Genomic DNA, 16,137 nt, shown 5'->3' on the forward strand with positions numbered 1-16,137 from the left:
AGTGTATTTGAAAACAAGAGTTCACATTACGGTCAGGCAGTCCTCAAAAAAGGAAGACAATGATTTTTTAGCTGTTTGCTTGCAAACAACGAAGGTTAATACCACATTTTGCAAGCCAGTTTTGTTAGGTACTATAAACCTGATAACTGCCACATCTGCACCTAGAAAGAGTTGTATTATGTATGCCAGAGGTTTCAGTTCTTCCAGTATATTAATTCACAAATGGACACAAAATGTGAATATCGTGTCAAATGGAATATTTTTTCACAGAGCGTATATAGAAACAAAAAAAAATTGTTGAATTATACGTGTTGTGGAAGAGAATGTTTATGAATAATTAAAATAGTCCACTATTTGCTGCGTCTTAATCATGTGGCATTTTTGCGCAGCACGACAATTAAAATCTGAGGCTATAAACTTAATAGATAAGGAAAAACAAGAGATTGCCAAACAATATGGTCCCCTACCGGTGAAACTCCACCAATGTCAGTAAACAATTTTTTTATATATTTGTTGCCATAGCAACCAAAATTCTTGACGTAGGAACAAAATGAAATGACGTGCATAATCTCCGTATTGCCATTATCCATGTTCCAAGTTTCATAAAAAAGATATGAAGAATTTTTAAAGTTATCGCAGGATCCAGAAAAGTGTGACGGACTGACTGACAGACAGAGTGCAAACAATAAGTCCCCTCTGGTTTCACCGGTAGGAGACAATAAAACTACTTATGATCAATGAGTATATATAGTGCGATATAAGTGTGCAATACAATATCATGTGTCTTTTGGGTAACCTTGTTGGTAGTGCTTGCTATAGTACAGCGGGGTTAAATTTGATCTGTCTATGAAACATTCTTTTGTTCTCAACAGGTTACAGAGGTGATCTCTCATGTATTCTTACCGTAAGTTACTGCGTAAAGCGCGCCCCAATGTATAACTCGCATGCGATTTTTAAAAGCCAAAATGGAGAACAAAAGAATTCAAGACCAAAAAACCTTAAAATTGGATGGAAAATGGCCGCCATTTTTATATTGCGCAATCAATTAATCCGGGTCATTGGAAAATTTAATTTAACACTCTTCAACAAAGAAGCATTTATATGATCAGGAGCATGGGTTGCATAGCACTATATTTGACAATTTTGAAAAGGGCCGTTGTTGTCTTTGTGGTTCTTTTGCCGTCGTCTAGAGTGGTCTCCCGTCAATGTCTGATGCATGGATGCGTTGTTTAGACGATTGAAAACGAACATTTTAAAACACCACTGTTGAACGTTCAATATTTATACACACAAAATGCAATTGCATATTTTCACGTTCTCAAGTGTAAATTAGTGATTCAAATGTCAATTAGCAACTCAACAAGTCGTGGCACAAATTACTTGATAAAAACTGACAATCAATTACAAAGCGCAAAAAGACTCCCTTTTACATCTACCGCTACCCGCAGAAAGACGTCGTTCACACCTACCTTTGCTTGCTCTCCGCAATGTCGACAACAGTCCCCACCGGAATTCATCAATGCAGAAGTTTAAAAACACAAAGAAATGTTCACAATTTTATTCAAACAAATCTATTTTTGCCCAAAACAACTTCTAACCTGTTCATATATACCGGTACGACTTCTTGTTGTTTCGACAACATTCCCTCAGTCTGTAAGATTATAGGGTGGTAGTTTTCTGGGAAAAAAAATGGCAGACATTTTTATTATTTAAAATTACATAACACATTTTTCGCAATTTAGCAGCCAGGAAAGCGTTGTATCAACGTATAACATGTGAAGCTTTTTAATTTGAAATTTGGAGGTAAAATACTGCTTAATACGAATATACATGGTAACTTACAGTCATTGCAGGGGTGATAACAACGCAATAGTATTAGGTTAAGTTTGTTCATATTCACAGTTCTCAATTTAAAAACGTTGAAAATGAGTTCACCAATAACTACAGGTATACTATAGACAATGACAAAAAATCTTTATAATTTCTATAACCGAATATTAAAAAACAACTAAATATAACAAGAAATATCTTTAAAACGGATATTCAGCGTAAATGCTGACTTAGAAATTAAGTCTGAATAATTAATTTTCTAAATAAATAAACTGAAAACAAAAGAAACTTGACACAACAATTCAACAAATGACAAACTTCTGTACATGCAACTCTGATACACTATAAAGTATTTTCTGTGAGCCATTCTTGAAATTCATTGGTTTCCATTTAGAGGATCAAGAACAAAGTCCAAACAAATCCTTGCAAGATGAAAAAAATCAAAATGCCAACCAACAAAAAAGGAAAAGTTTGAAACCAAACCAAATTTCAATTAATTCTTTGTCTTCTACTGCTTTGACACTTCTGATGGGGGAAAGTGAAATTCATGGTGGCAGATGGGCTGAGATTTTCCTTTCCAATTAACCATTTTGATGAAATTAAACATGTTTCCTCTTCATTGTTATCTTGCAGAAAACATAATGATGTTCATGTATTGTATGTTAGAATTGATGTGGGAAAAAGAGGTTTAATGCATATGCATAAAGTGCCATACCAGATTGGCCAGTGCAGTTCACATAGGCTAATCAGGTACGAGGCTTTCTGCTTTTATAGTATATGTTGTTTAAAGGAAGACTCTACTTTGCAAAAATCCAGTTTAGGTGGAAAGAATGGTCCATGATAAGCAATTGCGGACCTCACAGGCTAATCAGGGACTTCACTTATGTTAAAGCATTAAGCCCTGTTTTCCCAGAGCAAGGCGCACATATAATCCACTGCATGTTGTATGGAAGCCTCTGGGATTATAACAAAGTTTTAAGGTATGATTATTAAATACAAGACAAGTATAGTGTTATTGTAACAATTAGGAACTGGATGAGGTATAAACAAATCTTATTTAACAATTGTTCTACATATATCCAATTTGTTAACCAAATTGTATTTGAAATAAGTTAATCTGTAATTATTTTGCCACTTCCAAGATTTGAATCATGACAACACATGTAGCCATTTTTAGATGGTCGCTTTAGCGACCGTCTAATGTGCTTGATGTAAAATTCAGGTCGATACGGCCTGGGTATGATTAGCCCAATTCCCGCTTACACTACGCGCGAAGAAAGAGTTGTATAATTTATGCAAGAGGTTTGAGTTCTCCAATTATGTTTATTCACAAATGGAAACATTATATTAATATCGTGTTAAATGCAATAGTTTCGAATGGTGTTTTATAGAAAAGAATAAAAAAAAACAATGATCGTATTGCACGTGTCGCGGAGGAGATTGTTTATGAATGATTAAAATAGTCCACTTTCTGCTGCGTCTGCGTGACGTAGTATTTTCGCTCATCTCATTCATAAATCTGAGGCTGGCGATAAACAAAGGGGAGTCCGGGTGAGAATTACGCACTAGTATAAGGTTACGCTTGTTTATATTCACAGGTCTCAATTAATAATACGTTGACCACGAGTTCAACAATTATTACCGGGATACGATAGACAACATAAAAATGATTCATTATCGCTGAAACTGTTAAAAAACATTTAAATATAACAAGAATATTCTCTAAAAAATGTAGTCTTGCTGTTTTGAAATAAGGTTTGGAATTTTGGTTTCTAAATAACTTAATTAAAAACAAAAGTTTAATTATAGGGTTTTTTTACTTTTAGTCGCATATTTACCGCATTATAATGTGTGTTATAATAGGCAAACCGTACATTAGTAAAATTCAATCTGCCTTTGCACAAAGAAGGAATGGGTCAATTAGGTGCTGCGTTTCCTTTGCTTACTTCAGTTAGAGGTCAATTCTTTACGTAAAAGCAATCACAAGGCCCCGGCTTCAGAGGAATTGCGGAGCGTTCTTACATAATTAAAGTCGTAGTCGCATGGTATTTGCGTTACGCGTCCTATTTGGTCACGAGGTTCTTTTTCGCGGGTGTTTTGGCATTCATGATATGAGGCTATTAATAGATGCGCCTGTTGATAAACAAAGGAAAGTTTACGGGCGATAACAACGCAATAGGTTACGCTCTCACATACAACTCAATGACGTAGTACAGGTCGTAAATTGAGAGATTTGGGAAAAAGTTGACGCTTATTTATATTCTCAATTTATAAAACGTTGAACATAAGTTCAACAATAACTTCAGCGATACGATAGACTAAAAAAAATCATAATCGCTTAACCCGAATATAACAAATAATTTATAATAATAATACGAATGACCTGTTTCATAACCTCGTTGAAGCTACTACATCAGGTATTTCTGGAAAGCGTTCTTGGTTCTCAACACATAGCGGCGATCTTTTTTATTTACGGGTGCTAGCAACGCAATAGTAGAAGCTTAGTAGAAGGGTTAGCTTGTTTATATTCACAGTTCTCAATACATTGACAGTTGGATATGAGTTCATCAATTACTCAGGCATACTATAGGCAACCTCGAAAATGCTTTATAATCGCTAAAACCGAAAACAACTAAATATATTTTATTAAATATATTTATAACAATACATGTCTTTTAAAAATGTAGTCGGCGTATACGCCGACTTTGAAATAAAGTTAGCAATTTACTTTTCTAAATAATTGAATACAATTAAACAAAAGTTAAACTATTGTGTTGTGTTTTTCACTTGTAAGCTGCATATTCACCGCATGAAATGTGTGTTAGCATTGTCAAACCACACATTAGTGTGAGTAAATAAAAAATATACTACGGGAGAGCACTTCATATGTGTCCTCATATGCCTTGTTATGAGTATCTTTCTTCATTATCGAAATATATCGTATGTTTATATTTGATTTAAACGCAGTTTTCTTTCGTCACATTTAAATCACACGTCAATAGCGCCGTCATGCGAAAATGGGTCTTATGCGTTTTGGCAAGCGTTTGTTAAACCCAACATGTGCTCTTGCGCAGTCAGGCCATAGGCGACGCTGTTCGCTTTAAAATCACTCAATATGTTATGTTCTCCTTACCAGAAGGAGGGATAGCTGAGTGGGCTATTTATATGATGGGCGCATATGGAATAAGACCCATTTTCGCATGACGAGGGTCATTACAAATCTCATTGCGAATTGAAAATCCCACATTTAAAAACAATGCTTTTTGATACAAAATTGAATTCAAAATAGCAAACTTGTTAATAATGGCAGCCTATCGACGCATTAAGGAATGATTTCCAGACGTGCTGACCAAGTACGGCAAACATTGTGGTATGATAATTAAACGATTTTCTCTTATCGTGACACTATACTATTTCGCTAATGATTGTTTTCTCATCTTGGAGGCGAAATTGAAATTCTGCGAGATGGATTGTAACGCGTAATTGTAACAGGGCCACAATTTGTGTCGTTTGAGCATACAGAGAGTAGTCCGGAATTCCTTACACTGAACAGTGCTACATCCTTTGAATTGAGCACATACGCAGTGATGTAGCAAAAATTCAGAGGTTGTATCTCGAATCAGCTTATTAAATATTCGAAAATATTCATGCGTGTCTGTTGGCGTTATGTTAAAGTCACTAAGATGAAAACTGAAACAGCTTCGCCTAAAAGCGCATTAGTGCTCTATACCTATGTTTATGTTAGCGTTGTTGACACCGTGTGAACTGCTCGGGTAACAAGTAAAGCATAAACAGCAATGTTTATATACTTTTATTCCTCCATATACAAGATACGAAGATTATTGTATATTTTGAATTTGTATATGGTGTCAAAAATCAAAAGTTTTGTACACGGAACTTTCATTATGAATTTATATTCTTGGTGAGATAGTCATTTGATATTAGAAAAAATATTCCTTTAATATGATGGTGACTGCAAATTTTCTTTATATTAAGTTCTCATTACCATTTTCATCATACTTTCTTTGCTTTCAGAACTTCCAAAAAAGCATGCTGTTTTTATTTTGTCTTAGTTATTTCTATGAAATAATAAGGATGATAAAAAGTGCACACAAAACTCGACCCGTGCGCTATGACACACACTTTTTAAAGTTGAATGGCGTGTGTTCATTTCAAACTTGCGATTGATTTTGAAAAATGAATTGCGTGTTAAATTATGCAATAGCGAACATCTTCAGTGCCTGATATTCTTCTGACCTAAGACTGCATTAGTTGCATCTCTGTTAAACTTGGCTGTCAGAACATACTAAAGACATGCATGCACTGTACAGAACACATCACAGAAACTTTTAAGATTTCTCATGGGTATAACCCTTCTATTTTGGTCTGAAAACAATATTTCTAGAAACAAAAAGAGTGAAGACCAAGGAAATAATGTAGCGATTCGTGCAGCTATGATTATTTTAGTGTTTTTTCCTGTCACATTGGTATTCTCTGAAACAATTCAAACTGACAAGACGGCTGACTTATGGTTAAGGTAACATAACAAGTAATTTTAATTAAATTTTAGCTTTTGAAGTATCTCATACTACGGATGCCTAAAGTTTTTCATATGGTATTTCAATCTTAGAATTCTGAAGAAACTTAAATGACAAATTACAATTTTTTTTTTATCATAGTTCACTTTTGAATTTCATTTACACTGATGTTAAGAAAATAAATTAATGTCTGATGATAATAAAAGGCTGACTTATACAGAATACAGAATTTCCCAATGTCGCAAAAGCATAAGTTATTTCCTTAAATAAAAGCACAACGATTATGAAAGTTTCGTAACCATTATATTGTTTCTCATCTCTTTGACTACTTTAGACCACTATCCATTTTAGTTGTAACCACTTTTCAATTAATATATATAAGGCAGTCCAAGAGACAGCCATATTTCCCGCCAAAATACTTTTGACCTTGAAGAGATTACCTTGATTTATTGCCAGCTTGATATGCTCATTACTTCTGGACATTGTCTGAATGACAATTACTTTTTATGACAATCCTTCAATTCATATGGGAGATATAAAATAGATATGAAAACAATTTAGGCTGAACTATTGACCTCCAAGTGTAACCTTGACCTTCAACAGATATGACTGTCTCACGCATTCTTCAAATTGCTTCACTTACCCAAACATTTAAGCCAAGGTTCAGTAAAATCTTTTCAAGGGTATAGAAGATAAGGATTTGAAATGAAAATAGATGCTCAAACCTTTGACCTTGAAGTATGACTTTATCATTCATTTAGAGTGACTGACTTATTTAAGCCATGTTTCATTACAAGTCTTTAAAGGGTAAAGATAAGGACCTTACATGAAAATTTTGGCTCAAACCTTTGTCCTTGCAGCACCACCTTGACCTTCAGCAATTATGACTAACTCATGACTTCTTAACATTGCCTCAATGACCTTATAATTGTACTTATGTTTAATGAAAACCTTTTCAAGGGTACATAAGATAAGGACCAGAAACCCCAAAATACAGGCTCAAATTTGTGCCCTTAAAGTGTTACCTTGACCTTTAGCCTACATGATAGGATCATGTCTTTTGAACATGGTCTAAATTACCTTAACTGCATAGCCAAGTTTAGTAAAAAGTCTTCAAAGGGCAAGAGAGATATGAAGCAGACATGAACATTGATTCTCAAACCTTTGACCTCGAAGTGCAACCTTTACCCGAAACCGGTGTGACAGACCAATGCCGTCTGCACATGTTTTAAAACCTCTATCAAAGGGCATAGGAGATATAGAGGAGATATGAAAGTATCACCGACAGACTGACAGAAAGACTGATGGACGAACAAACCAAGGGCTTTGCTATAATCCCCACCCACTTTGTGGCAGGGTATTGATAACTATGTTGTGCTTTATCATAGAATAATGTTATAATTGGCGACACATTAAGAGGCACTTATGAATATGAACTAAACATGGACAAGGGAGTGTTACACAACTGCAATAACATTTATGAAACATTTAATAATTGGTAGTTGTTATTATATCTCCTTAAATATTATAACAGTTGCAATCCCAAATGTCACACATCAAGTAATGCACATGTTTTCATAATTGCTGAAGAGAAACAATTAAAAACAGCAACAATTATTAATGTCTATTTGGTAAAGGTGTCATGCATTCAAGCTAGCTTTAATGTAGACTTACACTCACACTTGACAAATATACTGTATGTATGCCATATGAGGATGACATTAAGCACAGTCTGGGTTTGTCTCCATTTGATTAGTTTTCCCTGGGCAGTTCAAAACCAGTCTGCCGCTGTCATTGCGACCTTCTCCAGGGTTAACAATAATGCATTTCCTCAGGTTGATGTTGTTCTAAATAAATATACTACAAAGCAATTAATGAGAACTGTCAATGCATAAAACTATCATTGGTGGGCAGGGTTTTTAACCCATTAAGTATTTGACACTGGAGTCTTATTGGATTCTGTGGTACATTGCAATAATGGTTGCTAAGTTTGGAGTAAAATAAATACCATGGTAACAGGAACCTGATAAAGTGACTTCCTCAACAAATCTCACTTGTGACCGGATACTGTTGACATATGAGGTTGAATGTGATCTTGTAGCAAACAACATACATTACTTGGGCAACAGGAAACAACATACATGACTAATTGGGAAACAGGAACCAACATACGGGAAACATCTAAACAAAATATTAATGTTATCATGGACATACTGATAAAGTCATTAAGTTCTTTCCTGATTAAAATGATTTGCAAAAACCTTATATTTAATTGTTAATATTTTTTTTAAGAACATCTTTCTTCATTTATAGGATAATCACTTCATTAAGGGTGCATAGTAGAATGTTCACAAACTGTACTCACAAAGAAGTTAAAGGCTAACAAAACGTGTTAAAAATTTCACAGTAGGAGCAACCAAACAGCAAATAGCTGATTATTTTTAGAATGTCAATAACAAATTGGACCCCAATTTTAGATAGTCCAGCACTGAAATTCATCTTTTCAAAGGACAACATGACAGTGTAAATGATCTGGGTAGGACAAGTTGGCCTAGGATTTTCACAACCACCAGTTTAACCATCCTAGCAGGTTACAACATGTTATCTAACTAGGAACATTCAAAAGTACAGAATTGTTAATTAAGAGATTCTATTTTTTAAGTTTCATGTGAAAATGTCAGTCAATTACCAGCAAATGAATTTCTAGAAGATGGATATCTAATCACATCACATAACAATTAAATGCTGCCAAAAATGACATTTTTAGCGGAAATCCTTGCATTAATAATGGTTTCAATTTTGTGAATTGATGTTGGCATTAAAACATAGTACACATTTAGCTCTGAATGATTTTGTACTGTTGAGGATCAAAACATCGCTTATTTAAATAAAAACTATTATAACAAAATAAGTGGGCTTGTTTGCCTTGTTGATATATGAACATTACATCTAGTTATATAGTTATGAAGCAAACAAGCATGTCTTCCAGCGTCTTCCCAAAGGAGAAAGGTACCTGTACCCCTACAATTCGGAATTTTTCAAATCGTGAAATCTTCAAATTGGGAAAAAAACGAGTCGTGAAATCAATGAATTGGGAAAAATTTGAGTCGCAAAATTGCTGAATTGGGAACCTTTAAAATGCATGTTATCTATCATTAGGGGCTATATTCTTCATCACAAAGCATTTTAAGCTCTAGGTTTAAACAGAAAAACTACTAGTGATAATATTTTGACTATGGTATCATGTCGTGAAAATTGTGTTATTGCCACTTCAGTAGGAATGTGCCTGTCAATGGAAAAAAAATATCTTCCAGTGATAGGCATAAGCACTGAGGTTGCATAAATATAATATTAATAATTTTGTTTTAGCCCTTAAAAGTCTTACAAGCCCTGCAATGTTTCATGTGAGTTAAATTAAAAACTTAAAAACAAAACAAAAACAACAACAGTAGAACTTGTACTGGTTTGAAATCTTTTAACAATAGACATTGAGAATAGTAACACATAACAAAAATGAGTTTTTAGAGTGGAATGCTTTAACAACTATTTTCAAAGGTAAGTCTTAAATTGTTTGATTTTTGTTTCAAATCATCAAATAAGATATTAAGATCATCTGCTATAAAATGCTAATGTATATGTTGTAAATAACTATAGTATTTTACACCCATGTCTCATTATTTTTAATTTTATGTTAAATTTTGATTTGTTTATATCCATATCCGAATAGTTTCTGTCCGGATTTGACACTTAAAAAAACTATACATAGATCTTAAGTAATATGCGCATTTAACTCAATACGGTTATGTTTTTTTTTAATGTCAACAAAAATTAGTGTTGAGAAAGTATTTTGCTGTAAGGAAGACTGGTCTTTACGAGGGAATTCTTGATGAAAATCGATAACTCATTGTGGTTATGTAATCCAGTCACATTTTACACAGCGGTTAGAGTTGCGCCCCTTTGAAAAGTTTTGTTTGCTTTATACGCAACAGTGTCCGGCGAAAATAAATGGCCGAAAATGAAAGGCTCAACGATTTCAAAAGATATTTACAGTGAAAATAAGTCACTGGCGATTGGGAACGGCACCTAGAATCGTTCGGAACAGTAGATATCGAGATTGGGAAAGGTCTGGTGCTAAAATTGGGAAGCCTCCGGTAGGCTTTGGGAAAGGTACCGTTCTCCGGTACTAGTTAAAGAAGGAAAAAAAACGCTGTCTCCGGTTAAAAGTGTACGTCAAAACAAAGGGAAGTTACTCTGGTTAATAGTGTAGGAAAAAACTAACGTTCATAACTCTGGTTCATAGTGTAGAAAGAAACAAAGGGACATTACTTTGGTTCATAGCGAAGGGAAAAACAAAAAAGCATGACTCTGGTTCACTCTGTAGGAAGAAAATAATGTTCATAACTCTGGTCCATAGTTAATGGAAAAATATAGGGACATAACTACTATTCAAAGCATAGAAAGAATCAATGGAGTACTACTCTGTTTCATAGTTTGGAATAAACAAAGGGACATAACTCCAGTTCATAATGTTGGCAGAAACTATGGGCATTAGTCTCATTCATAGTATTGGAAAGAACAAAAGGACATAACTCTGGTTCATAGTGTAGGAATAAACAAAGGGGCATTACTCCAGTTTATAATAAGGGCTGAGACAAAATGACATAACTCTAGATCCTAGTGTAGGCAGAAACTAAGGGGCATTTCTCTGGTTCATAGCGTAAGCAGAAACTAAGGGGCAAAACTATGGTTCAGTGTAGGCAGAAACTAAAGGGCATTACACTGGTTCATATTGTAGTCAGAAACTAAGGGGAAATAATCTGGTTCGTAGTGTAGGCAGAAACTAAGGGGCATTACTCTGGTTCATATTGTAGGCAGAAACTAAGGGGCTTTAATCGGGTTCATAGTGTAGGCAGAAACTAAGAGGCATTAATATGGTTCATAGTGTAGACATAAACTAAAGGGCATTACTCTAGTTCATATTGTAGGCAGAAACTAAGGGGCATTAATCTGGTTCATTGTGTAGGAAGAAACTAAGGGGCAGTACTCTTGTTCATAGTGTTTAAAGAAAAAAAGAGCATGACTCCTGTGCAACAAACAGGAAGAAACAAAGGGGCATTACACCAAATCATCGTTGAAAGAAAAAGCATTACTCAAGTTGATTGTGTAAAAAAAAAGTAACAAACTGACATTTATAACATGATCGGAATTCAATTAGGTACATATTGATAGCAACACAAACAAGTACCTAATTTACTAACCAATTTAACACACAGACAAGCTAGCATTACCATAATACAAAGATTGAATCAAAACTTACTTGCTATCTTCATGTATGCCAATGCCATTGTCCACTTCACTGAATTGACTGTCTGGGATGTTTTTTATGTCATACGGTTGAGTGGTGGCTTCACTCAGATGTGTTGGATGATGGGCTATGGATTCTTGCACACGGGGAACAAAGTCCTCAAAACTGTACAAAACTGCCTCTGGGGAACTGTGACTGGAAGAAACAACTTACATGTCAATCATATAAATGGATGGTTTTTTGTATTGCTTCTTGTTACGAAACCAATGATTTACTAAAATAAATATTGTTGTACCTGTTTTTAGTTAACAACTTTTTCTATCATGGTTTGTTTTTATTTACCTTCTGATAGAAGTAAAGATGCGATAAAGGAATTTAAACGCTTCAAACCAAATATTTTTTATAACAAGACGGCTTAAAGGGTGGACTTTGACCCTAGAGGCAGGATTTGAATAAACATGGTAGATGACCACCATACAATGTTACCAAATAACAAAACCAGTGGTTTCAAAGACATTTTAAAAGGCTTTATTATATTAATGCTTACATAAAAGGGTGGCCCTTGGGCATGGAGACTTTTGACTGAACAGGCATGATTTGAACAAACTTGGTAGAGCCTGGCATTAAATGATTAATGCCAAAAAAACAAACTCTCTGCCTTGCAGTTTCAGAGAAGATTTTAAAATGTGTTTACTATATACATTTAAGGAAATAAGTAACCCCAAGGATTGCCAATTTTGACATTGGGAAAGATGCCACGAACACAATGTGTAGAAGAGCATGGTACGTTCTTTCACACCAAATATTAAATCCCTGACCCCTAATGTTTCATGGAAGAAAAGTGATTTACTATATAAGTTTATATAAATAGCGTGACCTTGAGTCAGGCCAGTTTTTACCCCAAAGGTATTATTTGAACAAAATCAGAAGTGGACCACATGAAAATATTAAACAACAATGCAAGGCCCTGACCCTTGTGGTTTCAGAGATTTTTATGTTTTCATTTTTGAAATCTAATTGTGCCTTCAGTGACTTACATATGCATGAGCCAGAACAATTTTAACAACTTTAAAAGAGGATCACTTGATGATCATTCCAGAAGTTGCATTAAAGTCTGCCCAGTGGTTAGGGAGGAGAAATGTAAATGCATAATGCACACACAGACTGATATTAACATGTATCCTAAAAGCTCCCAATGAACACTATGTGCTCAGGTGAGATACATAAAGAAATCATATTGCACTCTCTTTTTGTGAATATATTACCTGACATGTGTTATATAAGTTTATTTTGTTTATGAAACCCTCTCCATGTACACTTTATGTACTTTTTCACAAGAAAGACAAATCTTCAAAAATAAAAATAAATAAAGGACAGCATTGTTTCCCTTTAATCTTGCTAAGCCAAAATAATGGTTAAACCAACAACAAATATGTTCTTTTGCATTCTTTGAGCTTTCTCTTTATTCATTGTAACCAGGACTAGAGCTGTAACGATTCACCCATCATTCGATTCGATTTCGATACCTTATAGTCAGATTCAATTATTTTCGATTTGATTCAAATTAAACTATTTGCTGCTTATTTTTCAAACCATTTCATGTTTCAAATTGGTTTGTCCAGGGCATGAATTAATATGTTTGGTATTTGTTATTAACTTATTATGTTGTACATTTAAAGTGTTTCTTTTTCAAATAAAATTTAAAAACGCAACACTGTTTTATATGTAACAAATTTATTGAACAAACTTTAAACATGTCCTTGAAGCCACGACTCTCTACAGTATTGTAGGGACGCATGTCTTGGGCCAAGAAACCAGCAATAGATTTAGTAATCAAATTTGACCTGTCAGTTGTCAGTTTGGATTTGAAATCAGTCGATTTTATTTGATCCGTTGTCTCAGATTTTTTTGCTAACGTGTTAAAAGAGCTTGTCATGGGAGTTGAAGATTTCACATCTGAAATATCAAACGAGTGAATGTTGCCTCAGATTTGTAGTGCTTCCAGATTTAGGGTAACTTACATCAACAAAACACGTTTTTCATGTTGCCATTGCATCAGAACCTTCGCGAAACCAGAAATGTTTGCATACTTTTGATTTAAATTTTGACGGTGCCTCTTTAAGCGTGGTTGAAGAAGCCATTTTACCGGCTGATGTTATGCTCAGCAGGTTATTCATTCATTCATTGGATGCCATATTGGCTATTGACCAATCACAAGATGTATTACAAATGACAAGAGAGTTTAGACTACAGATTTGCAAAGTAAGGTTTAAAATGCGAATCAATCGGGATTGCAGTGAATCGAATCGAAATTGGCCATATTGGTATCGAAATCGAATCGGCGGCTTGAACCGGTTTTTCGATGCATCGAACCGAATCGTTACAGCTCTAACCAGGACAAGCAATTATATTGAATAAGCAAAGTTGTTAAAATACAAATCTGCTTTGCCATAATGCAATACAAATTGAAGATAACACATATTAACATATTAACTATTATACTTTATTTTAATATTTATATTTAAATAGTATAGTGCATATTATCATTAAAATGCAAACATTATCTTAATATTAAACTGCTTATTGCCATTATAATGCAATCATTTAAATACTGTGGCACTGCCTTTAAACAGTATACACTGTAACTCCAATATAATGCGGTCAATGGGGTCCAAGCCGCAAAACAGCGTTATAACGGATCCGCGTTATAAGTTTTGATCTCATTTACTGCAGGGCGCTATAAAAAAACAGGTATAGAATAGCCTATAATATAGGTCATGTATATTGCCATTCTGTGTTGACGCAAATACATGCATATAAACCGAATCGTATCAATAACAGTATACATACCGCTTTTCTTATGTGCACATTTATCCGATAATCCAATAAAATTGCAACATCACTTAAAAAATAATAATCTTGAACATTAATGACGATATATGTTTAAGAAATTCGTAAACACAACCGTACGCATATATGCCATTTTCAGAAGTGTTAAGAGTACAGTGCAGTATTGGGCAGAGCTTTAATTCGACGAGCGACTTTAAATTTAGATTGAATGCAATACGATTCATGTACAAAAAATTGTTTTATTGCGTCATACGCATGCAAAAAACGTGTTTCCCGGGGACTTTCTGATACCGCGTGAAAATGAAAGTGAAACTCTGTGAACAATTACCGGTACACTGCGTTCGCATGTAAATAAATCATCTGCATTATTTAATTTCTTATACACGAACTGAAAGATTAAATGACATGATCCTAGATCACAGCCGCTCATTTAATATAGTCAAACTGCAACCATATCAAAGTAAGAATGTTTTAATCGTTTTGAATTACTTTAATTGTATAACTATCCCGCTTGCACTTAACTTATGGAAATTATCGCACTGAACCGCTCTGATGAGGAATACATGTAATAAACACTGACACGCGAGTTTTTCACACCTTGATTGACATTACACAACAGATAAACACCAATTAGCTGTTGGTGTTGTTTAACCTCGAGGCGATTATAATAGGTTCAATGGACGGTTGAATAAAGCAATCAACATGTGATTGCCGCCATCTTTGAATTGTCTGAAAATAACATGAAGTTGCATAATACGGATTTGAATCAGAAATCAAATGGAAGGTTGGAGAAAAAATGGGATCCAAGCACCCCCCGCGTTATATTGGATTCAGCGTTATAACGGAGCGCGTTATATTGGAGTTACAGTGTAATACAATCAGAATTTAAATATCAAACCAACTTAACCCAAGATTACAATGCAATTATTAGTTTTTAAATATTTAACTGCCTATTCACAATATATTGAAGTTAGTATCTAAGTAATAAACTGACCATTATCATTATTATGCACTCAGTATTAAAATAGTAAAAAAGTAAACTGATATTATTTGTTAAATAATGATTTAACATGTTATATGATATACGAGTATATTGTTAGCTTATTACAAATAAAATGAGTTTTTGTTGGAGAAGGAAGTTGTATACACAAAGCTTCAATCGTTTGGTAAAAACTAGAACACCAAATGAATGTGTTTCTACACAAATTTCAAAGTAGCCTTCACAAAACAATTGGTTAAAACCATTGTATTTAAGCTAAGTCAAACTATCATGTAAATTAAACATTGACATTTTAAAAGTTATTTTTAGAAATTTTAATCGCTTTTACAATTGTATAATTAGAAGTCAGTTACAATCTTGGTACTAGGATTCAGTAAAGAAGAGAGATCCACAGTGTCCCTAAGGCGCCCACCTGAGTTCAAGGAAGACCAATTGCCAAGGACTTGACCTTTTCAACCCTACATGACTCAGATTTAAACATAACCTTGACAATGTCAATATTAACATTATCTCATTAAGTTTGAGTCATAAATGTTGCTTCTAGATTAGTAATAAGATTTGATATGGTGACCTACTTTAGAAAATACTAAATCCAGTTTCAAACCTGGTATACA

General features: G+C 34.2%; 1 protein-coding gene across 4 annotated transcripts in view; it reads right to left on the reverse strand.

The window, feature by feature from the left end:
• LOC127868725 (ankyrin repeat and fibronectin type-III domain-containing protein 1-like) overlaps window positions 1-16,137 on the reverse strand; it is a 198,806-nt gene that overhangs the window by 123,902 nt on the left and 58,767 nt on the right. For all 4 annotated transcript variants that reach the window (XM_052410729.1, XM_052410733.1, XM_052410731.1 and 1 more), the window contains one exon: window positions 11,686-11,868. In XM_052410729.1, coding sequence (XP_052266689.1) covers window positions 11,686-11,868 — 183 coding nt within the window. The remainder of the gene's footprint in view (window positions 1-11,685; window positions 11,869-16,137) is intronic.

Source organism: Dreissena polymorpha, chromosome 2, assembly GCF_020536995.1.
Source record: "Dreissena polymorpha isolate Duluth1 chromosome 2, UMN_Dpol_1.0, whole genome shotgun sequence".
Taxonomy (NCBI): Eukaryota; Metazoa; Mollusca; class Bivalvia; order Myida; family Dreissenidae; genus Dreissena; species Dreissena polymorpha.